The sequence below is a fragment of the Rhinopithecus roxellana genome, chromosome 12, assembly GCF_007565055.1.
Source record: "Rhinopithecus roxellana isolate Shanxi Qingling chromosome 12, ASM756505v1, whole genome shotgun sequence".
Taxonomy (NCBI): domain Eukaryota; kingdom Metazoa; phylum Chordata; class Mammalia; order Primates; family Cercopithecidae; genus Rhinopithecus; species Rhinopithecus roxellana.
The window spans coordinates 83561580-83581883 of NC_044560.1; the positions used below are offsets into that span (position 1 = coordinate 83561580).

Sequence of the window (20304 nt, forward strand, 5' to 3'; positions counted from 1 at the left end):
TTGTTTGTTTGTTTTCAGAGAGGGAGTTTTGCCATGTTGCCCAAGCTGAGTATTAAATATATTTCAAGGAAATAAGTTTTTTCTTACATATTCAAGGGAGGCATTCTAGAAGAATGTAAGATCTAAAAATATGAGTCAAAAGAATTTCTCTGCAATATATATGGTAGAGGACTACTCTGGACACACTGCCTATAGGGTAGCCCTGCTCTGCAAGAGGCAGTACCTCTACTGTTGCTGTACACTGCCACTTCAATAAAAGCTGTTGTTTAATGCTGGAGGAAAATAGATATATGGTGGAGGAGGACATAGGATTTCAATCACTCTGAGCCTAATAAAATACTGGTAGGCACTTGAACTCTGTAGGGTGAGTGACTCAGTTGATAGAGTGAGCATAAGCAGTGAAGCTGGTAAACCAGAGAATGGAGGAATTATAAAAGCAGAGAGTGCCATTTCTGTTAAATAACAATGACATTGCAGATGTGTTCCCTTCTAAAGGATGACAGCAGCAAGCAATCTCCATTTGGCTTTTCCTTTTTTCATATTAAGGAAAACTAAAAGCTGCAATTGTTTAACTTAGGCCAATGTGACAGGGCGACTACATTTCAAATGGAACAAAAGGAACAATAGATGGACATAAATATAGCTCAAACTTGGGACATATAAAAAGTGTGGATGAGGCTGTGTGCAACGCTCACACCTATAGTCCCAGCACTTTGCAAAATTGAGACAGGAGGATTGCCAGAGGCTAGGAGTTCAAGACCAGCCTCAGCAACATAGCAACACCCTGTCTCTATCAAAAACAAAAACAGAAAAGAACGTGGATGAAAACTGTAGGTACCTTTTTATCACACAATACTGATTAGTGACAAATACATGAGATCTGAATACGAAATGTTCACACATAGGCAAATGCAGGTTAACCAGGAAGTACCTGTGGTCACTATGATTTCTGCAAATCAGTATCGTCTTATTTGTATGGATTGGTTTTGTTTCACATGTCCTATTTTAAATCATCTGTTCTATTTTAAAATATGAACTAAGAATCCATTTGCTCAGTAAAAAAGAAAAACCTTTGCTTACCCGGGGTATGAAGAATTCATCAGCACTGAACTTATAAAGCCATTCATCCAAAAAGTGAAACAGAAGAGACTGTAAGTCATCTCCTACACAGGATCAAAACAGCCATAATAGTATGTTTAATAATTCTGGTCTCTAAAAACATACTTGAATTTAAAAGTACAATAAATGTCTAGGTCAGTTTAAAGAGAAAGAAAAGACTCATCATTAATTTTCTGGTTCCTTTTGTGAAAATATACTCAGATTACACAGAATACTGCACAATTGTATACAATACTGTATAACAATTTCTTCCTTGTGAATAAATCATTTACCTTGGGTTTCTACTTCTACTGTTTGGAGGGGCTCCACTGTCCCAGTATCTGTCATGTAACCAAACATGGCCATTGCACATTGCTCGAATGCTTCCTCCAGAGTATCTCCCCATGCGTGTAACCTAAAGAAGCATATTCATGCTCAGTGTAATATAATCCACCGTGAGAAAGAAAACTTGATAGCAAGCAAAGTCAAAATAAATTCAGTATGATAAATACAAATTTTAAGGCCTCAATCAATTTAATGGCACTGCAACTGGGTGCTTTTATTTTTATTATTTATTTATGTTTTTTAGACTGAGTCTCACTCTGTCGCCCAAGCTGGAGTGCAGTGGCACGATCTCGGGTCACTGCAACCTCCGCCTCCTGGGTTCAAGTGATTCTCCTGCCTCAGCCTCACAAGTAGCTGGGATTACAGGCGCACACCACCACGCCTGGCTAATTTTTGTATTTTTAGTAGAGACGGGGTTTTACCATGTTGGTCAGTCTGGTCTCGAACTCCTGACCTCATGATCCGTTCGCCTCAGCCTCCCAAAGTGCTGGGATTATAGGCGTGAGCAACTGTGCCCAGCCTTATTTTTATTTTTTGAGATGGGGTCTCTCTCTGTCACCCAGGCTGGAGTGCAATGGTGTGATCTTGGCTCACTGAGCCACTGAACCCTGCAAAACTGGGTGCTTTTAAACCATGATTTTCATATTGTGTAGGAACCAAAATGAGAGGAGAAAAATGAAAGATAGGGATACCAAGGTTAAAACATTCAGTCTTCCTACTGACATGGTTTCAAAGGAACGAACTCCCAGTATACTCACTGGACATCCGCTGTGTGATCCAAATCTGAGGGAGAGAGGGAAAGACACTTATAACACACTAAACTTCACTCTCAAATCACACACACAAAATAACTCTAGTCCGTTATTATTAGGAATATCATCTTTTTTTTTTTTTTGAGACAGAGTCTTGCTCTGCCGTCCAGGCTGGAGTGCAGTGGCCGGCTCTCAGCTCACTGCAAGCTCCGCCTCCCGGGTTCACGCCATTCTCCTGTCTCAGCCTCCCGAGTAGCTGGGACTACAGGCGCCCGCCTCGTCGCCCGGCTAGTTTTTTGTATTTTTTAGTAGAGACGGGGTTTCACCGTATTAGCCAGGATGGTCTCGATCTTCTGACCTCGTGATCCGCCCGTCTCGGCCTCCCAAAGTGCTGGGATTACAGGCTTGAGCCACCACGCCCGGCCAGGAATATCATCTTTAAAGAGCAAGAAAACGTAGGCCAGTCCATCCACACCTTTTGCTATCTATTTACTCAACAAAGCTAATTGCTTTGCTTTGTTGGAATCTTTTTTTTTTTTTTTTTTGAGACAGAGAGCTGAGATCGTGCCACTGCACTCCAGCCTGGGCAACAGAGCAAGACTCCATCTCAAATTGAATAAATAAATAAAATAAAATTCCAGGTTTCTGTCTCACCTTTTATTTTACAGTGAACCTCATCCTAGATAAAATCAATTTAGAAAATAAACTCCACAGTATATGAGCTTTTTCCGGATATTCCCACAGGAAAACCAGAAAGTAACAAACGGTACTATAGTACACTCCCATTGGATCTCTCCTCTCAACATTTTTAGAGTCTATTCTTAAGCCATATCTTTTTTTTTTTTTAGATGGAGTTTCACTCTGTCACCCAGGCTGGAGTGCAGTGGCGCGATCTTGGCTCACTGCAGCCTCTGCCTTCAGGGTTCAAATGATTCTCCTGCCTCAGCCTCCTGAGTAGCTGGTATTACAGGCGCATGCCACCACATCTGGCTAATTTTTGTATTTTTAGTAGAGGTGGGGTTTCACCATGTTGGCCAGGCTGCTCTTGAACTCTTGACTTCAGGTGATCCACCCACCTCAGCCTCCCAAAGTGCTGGGATCACAGGTGTCAGCCACTGCACCTAGCCCACATCATGGCTTTCATCAATTCTTCCCACTTAGGATCATAGAATATTATGGCTAGAAGGAATTCTTGGAGATCATTAATATGATTCCTTCACTTAGAACTGCCTTTGCAAAATTATAACTTAGGAAATTATGACAGTGAAAGAAATCAGACCTAACTGACTTCATCTTGCTTCTAACCTTTAAGCTGTCCTCGTTCATTTCTGGTGGGCCGAACTAACTTTGGGAAGGAATTCAGTTCATGGTTAGACTCTGAAACAAGATTAATAACAGCCCTTTCCCAAAAAGACCCTCTTCTTGCCTGGGGACCAACCAGAATGCCTTTCAAGGACTAACAAATTAGCTACAAGATTAGAAATTAGAGTTTAAGGGTCATGTAGCCTATAGTTCCAAGAGTCTGAACCTCCCCAAATTGCTCCTGTGGATAACATCACTATTGCAAAACCTAAGATCAATACTTGAGATATTTTGCAGACCCTGCCCTCCATGGATCAGCTGACACCACCCAAACTGGAAAGGTGGCTCAACCAGTTTTGCCATCCCACATAGGAAGAGAAGACAGCAAGAAAAATTCACTTCAATCCCCTGTGATTCCATCTCCAACCTGACCAATCAGTAGCATCCACTTCCCAAGCCCCTACCCGTCAAATTGTCTTTAAAAACTGATCCCCGAATGCTCGGGGAGACTGATTTGAGTAATAAAACTCCGGTCTCATGCACAACCAGCTCTGCATAAATTACTGTCTCCATTGCAATTCTCCCATCTTGATGAATCGGCTCTGTCTGGGCAGCGGGCAAAGTGAACCCATTGGGCGGTTACACTTAAAAGAAAAAACTCGAGGCCAGGCGCAGTGGCTCATGCCTGTAATCCCAGCACTTCGGGAGGCCGAGGCGAGTGGATCACAAGGTCAGGATATAGAGACCATCCTGGCCAACATGATGAAACCTCATCTCTACTAAAAACACAAAAAATTAGCTGGGCTTGGTGGCGCGCACCTGTAAACCCATCTACTCAGGAGGCTGAGGCAGGAGAATCGCTTGAACCCGGGAGGCAGAGGTTGCAGTGAGCCAAGATCGCACCACTGCATTCCAGCCTGGGCGACAACAGCAAAACTCAAAAAACGGGAAAAAAAAAAAAAAAAAAAAAAAAAGTGGGGGAAGGAGAGGGTCAGGTCCCTAGGATGAGCCTAACCCTCCATGCATCATTAAAATGCCTGCCTGAGAAAGAGCATCATGGCCGGGAGAATATGTTTGTTCTAGCAAACACCTTATGTAGGCCCCTAAATTTCCTTTCTTAGAGCAGGTACTAAAAAGGGCTTACAAATGTGAATATGTATCTCTTAACTACTTATAAATGTCCTTCTCAAAAACCCAAGGGCCATTCCTTTGAAATGTAATCAACGGGAAGGATGGGGCCTTTGTCTCCCAGCCTCTGTGGGAGGAAAGAATCCTAATTTCCATAACTGTCAGCTATCAGACACAGCTAGACTAATCACATTTACATTGATTAACTCTTTGTACTTTCCCTGCTCTGACTCTATTAAGCCCCCCTCTCTCCTCTCCCTTTAAAATGCCCAGTCATCCCCACACAAATCAGAATGGAGCTCAGCTCTTTTCCCTCAGTAGTTTTTTTTTTTTTTTTTTTTTTTTGAGACGGAGTCTCGCTCTGTTGCCCAGGCTGGAATGCAGTGGCCGGATCTCAGCTCACTGCAAGCGCCGCCTCCCGGGTTTACGCCATTCTCCTGCCTCAGCCTCCCAAGTAGCTGGGACTACAGGCGCCCGCCAACTCGCCCGGCTAGTTTTTTTTTGTATTTTTAGTAGAGACGGGGTTTCGCCGTGTTAGCTAGGTTGGTCTCGATCTCCTGACCTCGCGATCCACCCGTCTCGGCCTCCCAAAGTGCTGGGATTACAGGCTTGAGCCACCGCGCCCGGCCCCCTCAGTAGTTATTAAATAAAACCTGTTTTCACTACTCTGAGTAATGTCCAGTTGTATTAACCTTTGACATGAGTGAAGAAGCCAGACATAAAAGAATCTGGCCGGGGGCGGTAGCTCACGCCTGTAATCCCAACACTTGGGGAGGCGGAGGCGGGTGCATCACGAGGTCAGGGGTTTGAGACTAGCCGAGCCAACACATGGTGAAACCTAATCTTTACTAATAATACAAAAAAAAAAAAAAAAAATAGCTGGGCGTGGTGGCGCACACCTGTAGTCCCAGCTACTGAGGAAGCTGAGGAAGGAGAACTGCTTGAACCCGGGAGGCGGAGGTTGCATTGAGCGGAGATTGCGCCACTGCACTCCAGCATGGGTGACAGAGCAAGACTCCGCCTCAAAAAAAAAAAAAAAAAAAAAATCTAAACTGTGTGATTCCATCTATATGAAAACTAAAATGGGCAAAATTAAGCTACGGTGATAGAAAACACAAGCGTTTTTCTCAAGAAAAGGGAGTGGAGGATTGACTGGAAAACAGCAAAAGGGAACTTTCTCTGGTGATGGACACGTTCTATAGATTGGATGGAGTGTTGGTTACAACATGTATGTATCTATTTTTTTTTTTTTTTTTTTTTGACGGAGTCTTGCTCTGTCGCCCAGGCTGGAGTGCAGTGGCCGGATCTCAGCTCACTGCAAGCTCCGCCTCCCAGGTTTACCCGCCTCAGCCTCCCGAGTAGCTGGGACTACAGGCGCCCGCCGCCACGCCGGCTAGTTTTTTGTATTTTTTTAGTCGAGACGAGGTTTCACCGTGTTAGCCAGGATGGTCTCGATTTCCTGACCTCGTTATCTGCCCATCTCGGCCTCCCAAAGTGCTAGGATTACAGGCTTGAGCCACCACGCCCGGCGTATGTATCTATTTATAAAAACTCACTGGACTTTACACCCTGAGGTCTGAGCGTCTTACTCAGGTATATATATTATATTTTTTGGGGGGACAGAGTCTCACTCTGTAGCCCAGGCTGGAGTGCAGTGGAGTGATCTTGGCTCACTGCAACCTCTGCCTCCCAGGTTCAAGTGATTCTCCCACCTCAACCTCCTGAGTATCTGGAATTACAGGAATCCACCACTATGCCTGGCTAATTTTTTGTATTTTTAAAGTATAAACGGGATTTTGCCATGTTGGCCAGGCAGGTCTCGAACTCCTAATCTCAAGTGAACCACCCACCTCGGCTTCCCAAAGTGCTGGGATTACAGGCCTGAGCCACTGTACCCAGACTAAATTATATTTCAATTAAAAAAATATCAATTTGCCGGGCGCGGTGGCTCAAGCCTGTAATCCCAGCACTTTGGGAGGCCGAGACGGGCGGATCACGAGGTCAGGAGATCAAGACCATCCTGGCTAACCTGGTGAAACCCCGTCTCTACTAAAAAATACAAAAAACTAGTCGGGCGAGATGGCGGGCGCCTGTAGTCCCAGCTACTCGGAAGGCTGAGGCAGGAGAATGGCGTAAACCCGGGAGGCGGAGCTCGCAGTGAGCTGAGATCCGGCCACTGCACTCCAGCCTGGGCGGCAGAGCGAGACTCCGCCTCAACAACAACAAAAAAAAAAAAAAAAAAAAAAAAAAAAATATCAATTTAAAACACAGTGACACAATGCTATAGGGCAGTGGTTCTCAAATTCTGGAGTCTCCAGAATTCTATTTTTTTTTTTTTTTTGAGACAGAGTCTCGCTGCAACTTCCACCTCCCAGGTTCAAGTGATTCTCCTGCCTTAGCCTCCCAAGTAGCTGGGACTACAAGTGTGCACCACCACACCCAGCTAATTTTTGTATTTTTAGTAGAGACGGGGTTTCACCATGTTGGCCAGGATGGTCTCGATCTCTTGACCTTGTGATCCGCCCACCTCAGCCTCCCAAATGCTGGGATTACAGGCGTGAGCCACCAAACCCAGCCCAGAATTCTTTATTCTCTTAAAAATTATTGAAGACCCCAAAGAGCTTTTGTTAATATGGGTTATATCTGTCATTAACCACACTGCAAATTTTAAGTGAAAATATTTTAAAATACGTATTAATTCATTTAAAAATAACAATCGGCTGGGTGTGGTGGCTCACGACTGTAATCTCAGCACTTTGGGAGGCCGAGGTGGGTGGTTCACTTGAGATTAGGAGTTCGAGAACAGCCTGGTCAACATGGTGAAACCCTATCTCTACTAAAAATACAAAAAATTAGCCGGGGATGGTGGCACAACCCTGTAATCCCAGCTACTTGGGAGGCTGAAGCATGAGAATCGCTTGAACCCAGGTGGCAAAGGTTGCAGAGTTGAGATCGCACTACTGCTCTCCAGCCTGGGTGACAGAGTGAGACTCCATCTAAATAATAATAATAATGATAATAATCCCATTTTATTGAACATAATTTGAGTATTTTTATTTTTTTGCTTTTATTTATTTATCTTAAAAATGGAGTTTGCTGGCCAGGCGCATTGGCTTATGGCTGTAATCCCAGTACTTTGGGAGGCTGAGGTGGATGGATCACTTGAGGTCAGGAATTCGAGACCATCCTGGCCAACATGGTGAAACTCTTGTCTCTACTACAAATACAAAAATTAGCCCGGCATGGTAGCGTGTGCCTATAGTCCCAGCTACTTGGAAGGCTGAGGCAGAAAAGTTGCTTGAACCTGGGAGGTAGAGGTTGCAGTAAGCCAAGATCATGCCACTGCACTCCAGTCTGGGCAAGAGAGCAAGACTCCATCTCAAAAAAAAAAAAAAAAAAAAGATGGAGTTTCCCTATGTTGCCCAGGCTGGAGTGCATTGGCTAGTTATAGGCACAACCATAGTACAATATATCCTAGTACTCCCGGGCTCAAGTGCTTACCACCATCCTGGCCTTGCGTATTTTTATGAAGAGTAACTATATTGTTAAAAAAAATTAGCTGGTCATGGTGGCTCATGCCTGTAACCCCAGCAACTGAAGAGGCTAAGGCAGGAGGACAGATTGAGGTCAGGCATTCAAGACTAGCCTGCACAACATAGTGTGACTCCATCTCTTAAAAAGTTTTTAAAAAACCAGGTGTGGTAGTGCATGCCTGTAGTCCCAGCTACTTGGAAGGCTGAGATGGGGGGGAGCTGCCTGACCCGAGGAGCTTGGGCTGCAGTGAGCTAAGAATGCAGTGAGCTGCACTCCAGTGTGGGCAACAGAGTAAGGCCCCATCTCTAAAAAAAAATAAAAGTTATTAATAAAAAAATTAGCGAAGACTGGCACTGTTTTGCATTTTTTCAAATATTTTAAATGTCTTTCAATATATTCATTTAGTTGGAGTGCATAAATAAAATCCAACCTCACAAATATGCAGAAGGAAAATAGAGGAGCATTGTAATAGCTTCTTCAAATAATTGTGGATAGGCTGGTCCAAGTGCAGTGATGTTTACAATTAATTTATCATAACCAGTTATAGATTTCTTTGTTCCTTCTCCACTCCCACTGCTTTACTTAACTAGCCTTTAAAAAAAATTATGGATAGTCTTTTTTTATATTATACCAAAACTCAAAACATGGTAGTTTTTTTTTTTTTTTTGAGATAGAGTCTTCTCTGTCGCCCATGCTGGAGTGCAGTGGCGCAATCTTGGCTCACTGCAACCTCCACCTCCCTGGTTCAAGCAATTCCCCTGCCTGAGCCTCCCGAGTAGCTGGGATTACAGGCGTGCGCCACCACGCCTGGCTAATTTTTTTTTTTTTATATTTTTAGTAGAGACGGGGTTTCACCACATTGGCCAGACTGGTCTCGAACTCCTGACTTCAGGCAATCCACCGCTCTTGGCCTCCCAAAGTGCTGGGATTACAGACATGAGCCATAGCGCCCGGCCAAAACATAGTAGTTTTTTCAACATTAGTTGAAATGTGGAATTCATAATCATAACAATGAACTTACCATACTGTGAAATTAAAATCCATTGATCTATTATGCACTTAGAATGAATCTTTTTGTTTTCTTTTTTGAGATAGAGTCTCACTCTGTCATCCAGGTTGAAGTGCAGTGGCATAATCACAGCTCACTGCAGCCTTGACCTCCCAGGCCCAAGTGATACTTCCACCTCAAGTCTCCCAAGTAGCAAGGACTACAGACACGCACCACCACACCTAGTTAATGTTTTGTAAGAGACGGGGTTCTGCCACATTGCCCAGGCTGGCCTCGAACTTATGGGCTTAAGCCATCTGTTCCCCTTTGTTGCGGGAAGTCAGGGACCCCGAATAGAGGGACCGATTGAAGCCGTGGCACAAGAACATAAATTGTGAAGATTTCATGGACATATATTAGTTCCCCAAATTAATACTTTTATAATTTCTTACACTTGTCTTTACTGTAATCTCTGAACATAAATTGTGAAGATTTCATGGACACTTATCACTTCCCCAATGAATACCCTTGTGATTTCCTATGCCTGTCTTTATTTTAATCTCTTAATCCTGTCATCTTCTTTGTAAACTGAGGAGGATGAATGTCGCCTCAGGACCCTGTGATTGTATCAATTGGACAAATTGTTTGTAGAGCATGTGTGTTTGAACAATATGAAATCTGGACATCTTAAAAAAAGAACAGGGTAACAGCGATGTTCAGAGAACAAGAGAGGTAACTTTGAACTGGCCGCCGGTGAGCCGGAAGGAACAGAGTTATATTCCTCCTCTTTCATAAGCAAACAGGAGAAATATCGCTGAATTCTTTTTCTCAGCAAGGAACATCCCTGAGAAAGAGAATGCGCCCTGAAGGTAGGCCTATAGACCGCCCCTTTTTAAGGCGTCCCGTCTTTTATGGTCGAAGCCAAAGGGATGAAATAAGCCCCGGTCTCCTATAGTGCTCCCAGGCTTATCAGGATGAGAAAATTCCCACCTAATAAATTGTGGTCAGACAGGTTATCTGCTCTCAAACCCTGTTTCCTGATGTTATCAATGACAATGCGTGCCCCGAAACTTCATTAGCAATTTTAATTTCACTTCATCTGGTGGTCCTGTGATCTCGCCCTGATCTCTGTGGCCCACACCCTATTCATGCACTCCCTCCCCTTTTGAAAATCCTAATAAAAACTGGCTGGTTGGCCGGGCGCGGTGGCTCAAGCCTGTAATCCCAGCACTTTGGGAGGCCGAGACGGGCGGATCACGAGGTCAGGAGATCGAGACCATCCTGGCTAACACGGTGAAACCCCGTCTCTACTAAAAATACAAAAACTAGCCGGGCGAGGTGGCGGGCGCCTGTAGTCCCAGCTACTCGGGAGGCTGAGGCAGGAGAATGGCGTAAACCCGGGAGGCGGAGCTTGCAGTGAGCTGAGATCTGGCCACTGCACTCCAGTCCGGGCGACAGAGCGAGACTCCGCCTCAAAAAAAAAAAAAAAAAAAAAAAAAAAAAAAAAAAAAGAACTGGCTGGTTTTAGGGCTCATGGAACATCACGGATCCTGCTGACATGTGATGCCTGCCCCGGACACCCAGCTTTAAATTTCTCTCTCTTGCGCTCTTTCCCTTTATTTCTCAACCCAGCCGAGACACTTAGGAAATAGAAAAGAACCCACGTTAAACATCGGGAGTGGGTTCTCCCTATACCCCTTGGCCTCCCAAAGTGCTGGGATTTAGCTCACCAGGCCTGAAAATTCTAATTGGACTTGAAACCATGAATTTTATCATTACCAACAAATATTGTCAGCTATTTTCCTTGATGTGACAGATCACTGTTCACTTTCAAGAAAATATCTGCCGGCAGGGGGTGGTAGCCCACGCCTGTAATCCCAGCACTTTGGGACGCCAAGGTGGGCGGATTGCCTGAGGTCAGGAGTTCAAGACCAGCCTGGCCAACATGGTGAAACCCTGTCTCTACAAAAATACAAAAAAAAAAAAAAAAAAAAAAAATTAGCTGGGCGTGGAGGTGGGGCCTATAATCCCAGCTAATCACAAAGCCAAGGCAGGAAAATCCCTTGAACCTAGAAGGCCAAGGTTGCAGTAAGCCAAGATCCTGCCACTGCCCTCCAGCCTGGGCGATAGAGCAGGCCAAATACTCAAGTCTGAGTAACAATAGCATGTCTTTCATTCTTTCAAAGAAAGTGTTCCACGAAAAACGGAGCTAGTTCAGCTCACAACTCAATTACACAAGTTGTTTTTGAGACAGATTTTGCTCTTGTTGCCCAGGCTGGAGTGCAATGGAGTGATCTCAGCTCACCAAAACCTCTGCCTCCTGGGTTCAAGCAATTCTCCTGCCTCAGCCTACTGAATAGCTGGGATTACAGGGATGCGCCTCCATGCCGGGCTAATTTTGTATTTTTAGTAGAGATGGGGTTTCTCCATATTGGTCAGGCTGGTCTCGAACTCCCAACCTCAGGTGACCCGCCCGCCTCGGCCTCCCAAAGTGTTGGGATTACAGGCGTTAGCCACTGAGCCCGGCCAGTTACAGAAGTTCTTTTCCACGAGTAATCAACACTTAGCATGCCACAAAAATACTTTATACATACTTCCAATTTTGTTACACAGAATATTATGAGGACTAAACTCTGATTTTTTTATCTTGCCCAAATTCCTATCTAAGGGGTTTGGGGAGTCATGCCCTACAAATCATAAATGCTCATCAGAAGGGTTTTATTTAACCGTATATATGGTGACTTACTTTCTAACTTGACTCAGGCATAACATTACAAGATACAAGACAAGGAAGGAAGGAAGAAAATCAAAATATTTTACCCCAAAACATGTTTGTTTGCCATATTTTGAAATGGCCAGGGCCGGGCTTGATGGTTCACACCTGTAATCCCAGCACTTTGGGAGGCCAAGGCGGGCGGAACACCTGAGATCAAGAGTTTAAGACCAGCCTGGCCAACGTGGTGAAACTCTGTCTTCAATAAAAATGCAAAAATTAGCTGGGCATAGTGGCGGGCACCTGTAATCCCAGCTACTTGGGAGGCTGAGGTAGGAGAATTGCTTGAACCTAGGATACAGAGGTTGCAGTGAGCCGAGATGGTGTCACTGCACTCCAGCCTGGGCGACAGGGCAAGACTGTCTCAAAAAAAAAAAAAAAAGAAAGAAAGAAAGAAATGGCCCGGCAAAGCTGTTCTTTGTAGGGGAGTATTTACATCCTTAAAGAATCTCGGACCCGGAAGCGGAAGCGGGTGCCCGTCCCAGCTCCGGCCTGCCAGTCCCAGCTCCGGCCTGCCAGTGGGCTTCTACCACCATGGACCTGTTGTTCGGGCGCCGGAAGACGCCAGAGGAGTTACTGCGGCAGAACCAGAGGGCCCTGAACCGTGCCATGCGGGAGCTGGACCGCGAGCGACAGGAACTAGAGACCCAGGAGAAGAAAATAATTGCAGACATTAAGAAGATGGCCAAGCAAGGCCAGATGGATGCCATTCGCATCATGGCAAAAGACTTGGTGCGCACCCGGCGCTATGTGCGCAAGTTTGTATTGATGCGGGCCAACATCCAGGCTGTGTCCCTCAAGATTCAGACACTCAAGTCCAACAACTCGATGGCACAAGCCATGAAGGGTGTCACCAAGGCCATGGGCACCATGAACAGACAGCTGAAGTTGCCCCAGATCCAGAAGATCATGATGGAGTTTGAGCAGCAGGCAGAGATCATGGATATGAAGGAGGAGATGATGAATGATGCCATTGATGATGCCATGGGTGATGAGGAAGATGAAGAGGAGAGTGATGCTGTTGTGTCCCAGGTCCTGGATGAGCTGGGACTTAGCCTAACAGATGAGCTGTCAAACCTCCCCTCAACTGGGGGCTCGCTCAGTGTGGCTGCTGGTGGGAAAAAAGCAGAGGCCGCAGCCTCAGCCCTAGCTGATGCTGATGCAGACCTGGAGGAACGGCTCAAGAACCTGCGGAGGGACTGAGTGCCCCCTGCCACTCCAAGATAACTAGTGGATGCCCAGGATCTTTTACCCTAACCCCTCTGTAATAAAAGAGATTGGACACTTAAAAGAAAAAAGAAAAAAAAAAAAAAAAGAATCTCTATTAACATAGCTAGATCTTTTTCTTGCAGACCCTCCCAATCTTAAAGATATTAACTAACATCTGAATATCTGAATAGGAAACATTTGTCATCTGTTGTCTCTAAGGGCAACCACTATAAGACTTCAAAAGAACTTTGTTCTCCACAATCTTTTATCTTAACCAGAACATTACCTTTCTATCAATTCTAGGTCTTTTTTTTTTTTTTTTTTTTTTTTTTTTTTGAGACGGAGTCTTACTCTGTCGTCAGGCTGGAGAGCAATGGCACGATCTCGGCTTCACTGCAACTTCCGCCTCCTGGGTTCAAGCGATTCCCCTGCCTCAGCCTCCTGAGTTGCTGGGATTACAGACGCGCGCCACCATGCCTGGCTAATTTTTCTGTATTTTAGCAGAGACAGAGTTTCACCATGTTGGCCAGGATGGTCTCATCCTGACCTCATGAGGTCTCAATCTCCTGACCTCATGATCTGCCAGCCTCAGCCTCCCAAAGTGCTGGGATTATTACAGGCATGAGCCACAATCCCAGGTCTTTAGACAAATTCAACCCATTATCAACCCGAAAACGTTTAAATTCACTTATAACATGGAGGCTCCCCCAACCGTCCACCCCCCTCACCTCCTGCCTTTGAGTTGTCCCATGTTTCTGGACCAAAGCAATGTATTTCTTAAACATACCTGATTAATGTCTCATGCCTCTCTGAAATGTATAAAACCAAGCTGTGCCCTGACCACCTTGGGCACACTGAGCAAATGTTCTCAGGACCTCCAGAGGGCTGTGTCAGGGGCCATGGTCACTTATATTTGGCTCAGAATAAAATCTCTCCAAATATTTTAGATTTCCACTATTTTGTCAACAATTAAAAAGGCACCTATTCAGAATATTAAAGGTTAAGATTTCGTAACATCAATAGTTCTTACTGATTCATTAAAGATTTTTTTTTTTTTTTTGAGACGGAGTCTTGCTCTGTCGCCCAGGCTGGAGTGCAGTGGCGATTTCGGCTCACTGCAACCTCTGCCTCCCGGGTTCACGCCATTCTCCTGCCTCAGCCTCCTGAGTAGCTGGGACTACAGGCACCCGCCACCGCGCCCCACTAATTGTTTGTATTTTTAGTAGAGACGGGGTTTCACCGTGTTAGCCAGGATGGTCTCGATCTTCTGACCTCGTGATCTGCCCACCTCGGCCTCCCAAAGTGCTGGGATTACAGGCGTGAGCCACTACACCTGGCCTAAACAATTTTTTTAAAACAATATCTTTAGCCGGGCTTGGTGGCTTACGCCTGTAATCCCAGCACTATGGGAGGCCGAGGCGGGCGGATCACGAAATCAGGAGATCAAGATCATCCTGGCCAAAATGGTGAAACCCCGTCTCTACTAAAAATACAAAAAATTAGCTGGGCGTGGTACAGGTGCCTGTAATCCCAGCTACTCTGGAGGCTGAGGCAGGAGAATGACCTGAAGCCAGGAGGCGGAGCTTGCAGTGAGCCAAGATGGTGCCACTGCACTCCAGCCTGGGCAACACTGTGAGAATCTGTTTCAATAACGACAAAAAAAAAAAATGTTTACAGATGTGAGCCACTGCACTTGGCCTTTATTTATTTTATTTTATTTTATTTTATTTTATTTTTTTTAAAGAGACAGATTCTAACTGTCTACCAAGGTGGAGTACAGTGGCACAATCATGGCTCACTGCAGCCTTGACCTCCTGGGCTCAAGAGATCCCTCCTGCCTCAGCCTCTAGGTAGCTGGGACTGCGGGCATGCACCACCATGCCCGGCTAATTTTTTTTTTTTTTTTTTTTTTTGAGACTGACTCTCACTCTGTTGCCCAGGCTGCAGTGCAGTGGCGTGTTCTCAGCTCACCAAAACCCCTGCCTCCCGGGTTCAAGCAATTCTCCTGCCTCAGTCTCCTGAGTAGCTGGGACTACAGGCATGCGCCACCACACCTGACTAATTTTTGTATTTTCAGTAGAGACAGGGTTTCACTATGTTGGCCAGGCTGGTCTCGAACTCCTCACCTCGTGATCCGCCCGCCTCAGCCTCCCAAAGTGTTGGAATTATAGGCACGAGCCAACATGCCTGGCCCCGGCTAATTTTTTTTACTTTTTTTTTTCTTTTTCTATAAAAAGATGGGGGTCTCACTAGGTTGCACGGGTTGCTTAAACTCCTAGCTTCAAGTGATCCTTCCACCTTCACCTCCCAAAGTGTTGGGATTATAGGTGTGAGCCACTGCTCCCAGCCTAAGAATGTTCTTTTCTTTTTCCTTTTTTTTTTAAATTGGAGTCAGGGACTCTGTCGCCCAGGTCGGGAGTATAGTGGCATAACAACCCACTGCAACCTTGACCTTCTGAGCTCAAGCAATCCTTCTGGCTCAGCTTCCCCAGTAGGTGGGACTACAGGACTACACACATATGCCACCACACCCAGCTTTTTTTTTTTTTTTTTTTTTTTGTAGAGATGTGTTTCATTGTGTTCCCCAGACTAATCTGGAACTCCCGGGCTCAAGAAATCCTCCGGCTTAGGCCTCCCAAAGTGTTAGGATTATAGGCATGCGCCACCTCGCCCAGGTGTTTAATTTACTACCATGTACTTAAAAAAAAAAAAAAAAAAAGAGGCAACTGGACACGGTGGCTCATGCCTGTAATCCCAGCATTTGGGGAGGGTGAGGCGGGCAGACCACGAGGTCAAGAGATTGAGACCATCCTGGCCAACATGGTGAAACCCCGTCTCTACTAAAAATATAAAAATTAGCTGGGCGTGGTGGCACGTGCCTGTAGTCCCGGGTACTCAGGAGGCTGAGGCAGGAGAATTGCTTGCACCCAGAAGCAGGAGGTTGCAATGAGCCGAGAGGGCACCACTACACTCTAGCCTGTCAACAGAGTGAGACTTCATCTCAAAAAAAAAAAAAAAAAAAAAAGTCATTTTCACTGAAGAATGTCATTACAGCTAGGTGCAGTGGCTCACACCTGTAATCCCAGCACTTCGGGAGGGACAAGGCAGGAGGATTGCTTAAGGCCAGGATTTCTTTTTTTTTTTTTTTTTTTTTTTTTGAGACGGAGTCTCGCTCTGCCGCCCAGGCTGGAGTGCTGTGGCCAGATCTCAGCTCACTGCAAGCTCCGCCTCCCGGGTTCACGCCATTCTCCTGCCTCAGCCTCCCGAGTAGCTGGGACTACAGGTGCCCGCCACCTTGCCCGGCTAATTTTTTTGTATTTTTTAGTAGAGACGGGGTTTCACCGTGTTAGCCAGGATGGTCTCGATCTCCTGACCTTGTGATCCGCCCGTCTCGGCCTCCCAAAGTGCTGGGATTACAGCCTTGAGCCACCGCGCCCGGCAAGGCCAGGATTTCAAGACCAGCCTAGGCAACATGGCAAGATCCCATCTCTACAAAAAATAACATAATTAGCTAGGTGTGGTGGCCAGGCATATAGATAGTAGTCCTAGCTACTCAGGAGGCTGAGGTGGCAGAACAGCTTGAGTCTAGGAGTTCAAGGTTGCAGCAAGCCATGACAGCGCCACTATACTCCAGCCTGGGAGACAGAGGGAGACCCTTTCTAGCATACGGTTTGGTGCTGCTGTCTCTATTTGTGCTAAGGGGCCAAGAGATTTTGTTTTTGCATTTTCTTTCACAGATAGGTTCCTGCTATGTAGCTCAGGATGGAGTACAGTGGGGGCAATTATAGCTCCAAAAGACAGAGCCCAGCCTTGCTCTATAGCCCAGGATAGAGTGCAGTGGTGCAATTATAGCTCCAAAAGACCGAGCCCAGTCTCAAACTCCTGGGTTCAAGTTATCCTCCCACCTCAGCCTCTGGAGTAGCTGGGACTACAGGCTGGGGCCAGTTTTACCAGCCATTGATTTTGTACCACCAGTACAAATATCAACACAGTGAAAACAGTAACATCTCAGTATTATTATGAAAATAGTTTTGACATCACAGCCCCTCTGGAAGGGTACAGGGAAACCTAGGAATATAAAGATTACATTTTGAGAACTGCTATTATACTACTTATACAAGTATACTCAGTTTCTGCAAATTAACTTATGACACGGGCACTCTTCTGTAAGTACATCATACTTCAGTAAAAGATATATTTTGGCTGGGTGCAGTGGCTCATGTCTGTACTCCTAGCACTTTGGGAGGCCAAGTCGGGCAGATCACCTGAGGTCAGAAATTCGAGACCAGCCTGGCCAACATGCTGAAACTCCATCTCTACTAAAAATGAAAAAGTAGCTGGGTATGGTGGTGCACACCTGTAATCCCGGCTATTCGAGAGGCTGAAGTGGGAGGATCACTTGAGTCCAGGAGGCAGAGATTGTAGTTAAGTCAAAATCGCGCCACTGCACCACTCCAGCTTGGGTAACAGAACAAGACTGTCTCAGGAAAAAAAAAAAAAAAAAAAAAAAAGGATTTTTTTTTTTCCCTTGGTATCTAATTCCAGGTGACTCAATTAAAGTTTTTTAGATTCTTTTTTGGTTTTTTATTTTTTGAGATGGAGTCTCGCTCTGTCACCCAGGCTGGAGTGCAGTGGTGCGATCTTAGCTCACTGCAAGTTCCACCTCCCGGGTTCACACCATTCCCCTGCCTCAGACTCCCAAGTAGCTGGGACTACAGGCGCCCACCACCACGCCCGGCTAATGTTTTGTATTTTTAGTAGAGATGGGGTTTCACCGTGTTAGCCAAGATGGTCTTAATCTCCTGACCTCATGATCCGCCTGCCTCGGCCTCCCAAAGTGCTGGGATTACAGGCGTGAGCCACTGAGCCCAGCCTTCATTTTACTTTCTGAGACAGAGTCTCACTCTGTTGCCCACGCTGGACTGCAATGGTGCCATCTCGGCTCAAAGCAAACTCCAATTCCTGGGTTAAAGCGATTCTCTTCTCAGCCTCCCTAGTAGCTGGGATTACAGGCATGCACCACCACAACCACACTCATCTAATTTTTATTTTATTTATTTATTTATTTATTATTTATTTATTTATTTATTGAGACAGAGTCTCAGTCTGTCGCCAGGCTGCTATTTATTTATTTATTTATTTATTGAGACAGAGTCTCAGTCTGTCGCCAGGCTGCTATTTATTTATTTATTTATTGACACAGAGTCTCAGTCTGTCACCAGGCTGCAGTGCAATGGCGTGATCTTGGCTCACTGCAACCTCCGACTCCCTGATTCAAACTGGGATTACAGGTACGTGCCACCAAGTCTAGTTAATTTTTTTTGTATTTTTAGTAGAGACAGGGTTTCACCATGTTGGCCAGGATGGTCTCGATCTCCTGACCTCCCAAAGTGCTGGGATTACAGGCATGAGCCACGGTGCCTGGCCTAATTTTTATATTTTTAGTAGAAATGGCATTTCGCGCTGGGCGCAGTGGCTCACGCCTGTAATCCCAGCACTTTGGGAGGCTGAGGCGGGCGGATCACAAGGTCAGGAGATCGAGACCATCCTGGCTAACACAGTGAAACCCTGTCTCTACTAAAAATACAAAAAAATTAGCCGGGCGCGGTGGCAGGCGCCTGTGGTCCCAGCTACTCGGGAGGCTGAGCCAGGAGAATGGCGTGGGCCTGGGAGGCGGAGCTTGCAGTGAGCTGAGATCCGGCCACTGCACTCCAGCCTGGGTGACAGAGCGAGACTCTGCCTCAAAAAAAAAAAAAAAAAAAGAAATGGCATTTCGCCATGTTGGCCAGGCTGGTCTCCAACTCTTGGCCTCAAGAGATCCACCCACCTTGGCCTCCCAAAGTGCTAGGATTACAGGTGTGAGCCACCAGGCCTGGCCACAGGTTATTCAATAAAAGTTTTCTTTTCAAATGTATAGAAAAAAATAGGAAAATTATTTTAAAATCTCAGGGGACAAGGCCTTCCCTGAGTATGACATCTTATCTTAGAAGCCATAAAAGAAAGGGTTGCCCAAGAAAGGGTTGACTGGGCGTGGTGGCTCATGCCTGTGATCCCAGCACTTTGGGAGGCTCAGGTGGGCAGATCACTTGAGGTCAGGATTTCAAGACTATCCTGGCCAACATAGTGAAACCCTGTCTCTACTAAAAAAACACAAAAATTAGCCAGGCGTGGTGGTGGGCGCCTGTAATCCCAGTCATACAGAAGGTTGAGGCAAGAGAATCACTTGAGGCCAGGCACAGTGGCTCACGCCTGTAATCCTAGCACTTTGGGAGGCCGAGGCGGGTGGATCGCAAGGTCAGGAGCTCAAGACCATCCTGGCTAACACAGTGAAACCCCGTCTCTACTAAAAATACCAAGAAATTAACCGGGCATGGTGGCGGGCGCCTGCAGTCCCAGCTACTCAAGAGGCTGAGGCAAGAAAATGGCGTGAACCTGGGAGGCGGAGCTTGCAGTAAGCAGAGATCGCTCCACTGCACTGCAGCCTGGGCGACAGAGTGAGACTCTGTCTCAAGAAAAAAAAAAAAAAAGAGAATCACTTGAACCCAGGAGGCGGAGGTTGCTGTAAGCTGAGATTGTGCCACTGCATTCCAGCCTGGGAGACAGAGCAAGACACTGTCTCAAAAAAAAAAAGAAAAGAAAAAAGAAAGGGTTGGCCACATGTGGTGGCTCACGCCTGTAATCCCAGCACTTTGGGAGGCCGAGGGGGGTGGATCACCTGAGGTCAGAAGTTCAAAACCAGCCTGGTCAACATGGTGAAAACTCCTCTCTACTAAATATACAAAAATTAGGCGGGCTTGGTGGCGGGTGCCTGTAATCCCAGCTACTTAGGAGGCTAAGGCAGGAGAATTGCTTGAACCCAGGAGGCGGAGGTTGCAGTGAGCTGAGATCGCACCATTGCACTCCAGCTTGGGCAACAAGAGCGAAACTTCATCTCAAAAAAAAAATGAAAAAAAAATGAAAAAAAAAAAAAATTAGCCCAGTGTGGTGGTGCATGTCTGTAATCCCAACTACTCAGGAGGCTGAGGCAGGAGAATTACTTGAACCTGGGAGGCGGAGGTTGCAGTGACTGCAGATCGTGCCACTGCACTCCAGCCTGGATGACAAAGCGTGACTCCATGTCAAAAAAAAAAAAAAGAAAAGAAAGAAAGAAAGGCTTAATGCAGGGGGTCCCCAAC

General features: G+C 45.9%; 1 protein-coding gene and 1 pseudogene across 3 annotated transcripts in view; one reads left to right on the forward strand and one right to left on the reverse strand.

Moving 5' to 3' along the window:
* Positions 1 to 20304, reverse strand: part of ZBTB8OS (zinc finger and BTB domain containing 8 opposite strand) — a 34437-nt gene that overhangs the window by 10654 nt on the left and 3479 nt on the right. For both annotated transcript variants that reach the window (XM_010354166.1, XM_030941797.1), the window contains exons 2-4: positions 2202 to 2226; positions 1392 to 1513; positions 1081 to 1163 (exon numbers count right to left, since the gene is read on the reverse strand). In XM_010354166.1, coding sequence (XP_010352468.1) covers positions 1081 to 1163; positions 1392 to 1513; positions 2202 to 2226 — 230 coding nt within the window. The remainder of the gene's footprint in view (positions 1 to 1080; positions 1164 to 1391; positions 1514 to 2201; positions 2227 to 20304) is intronic.
* LOC104654839 lies at positions 12380 to 13211 on the forward strand (annotated as a pseudogene). The gene has a single exon (XR_746902.2). The product of XR_746902.2 is annotated as a charged multivesicular body protein 2a pseudogene (transcript).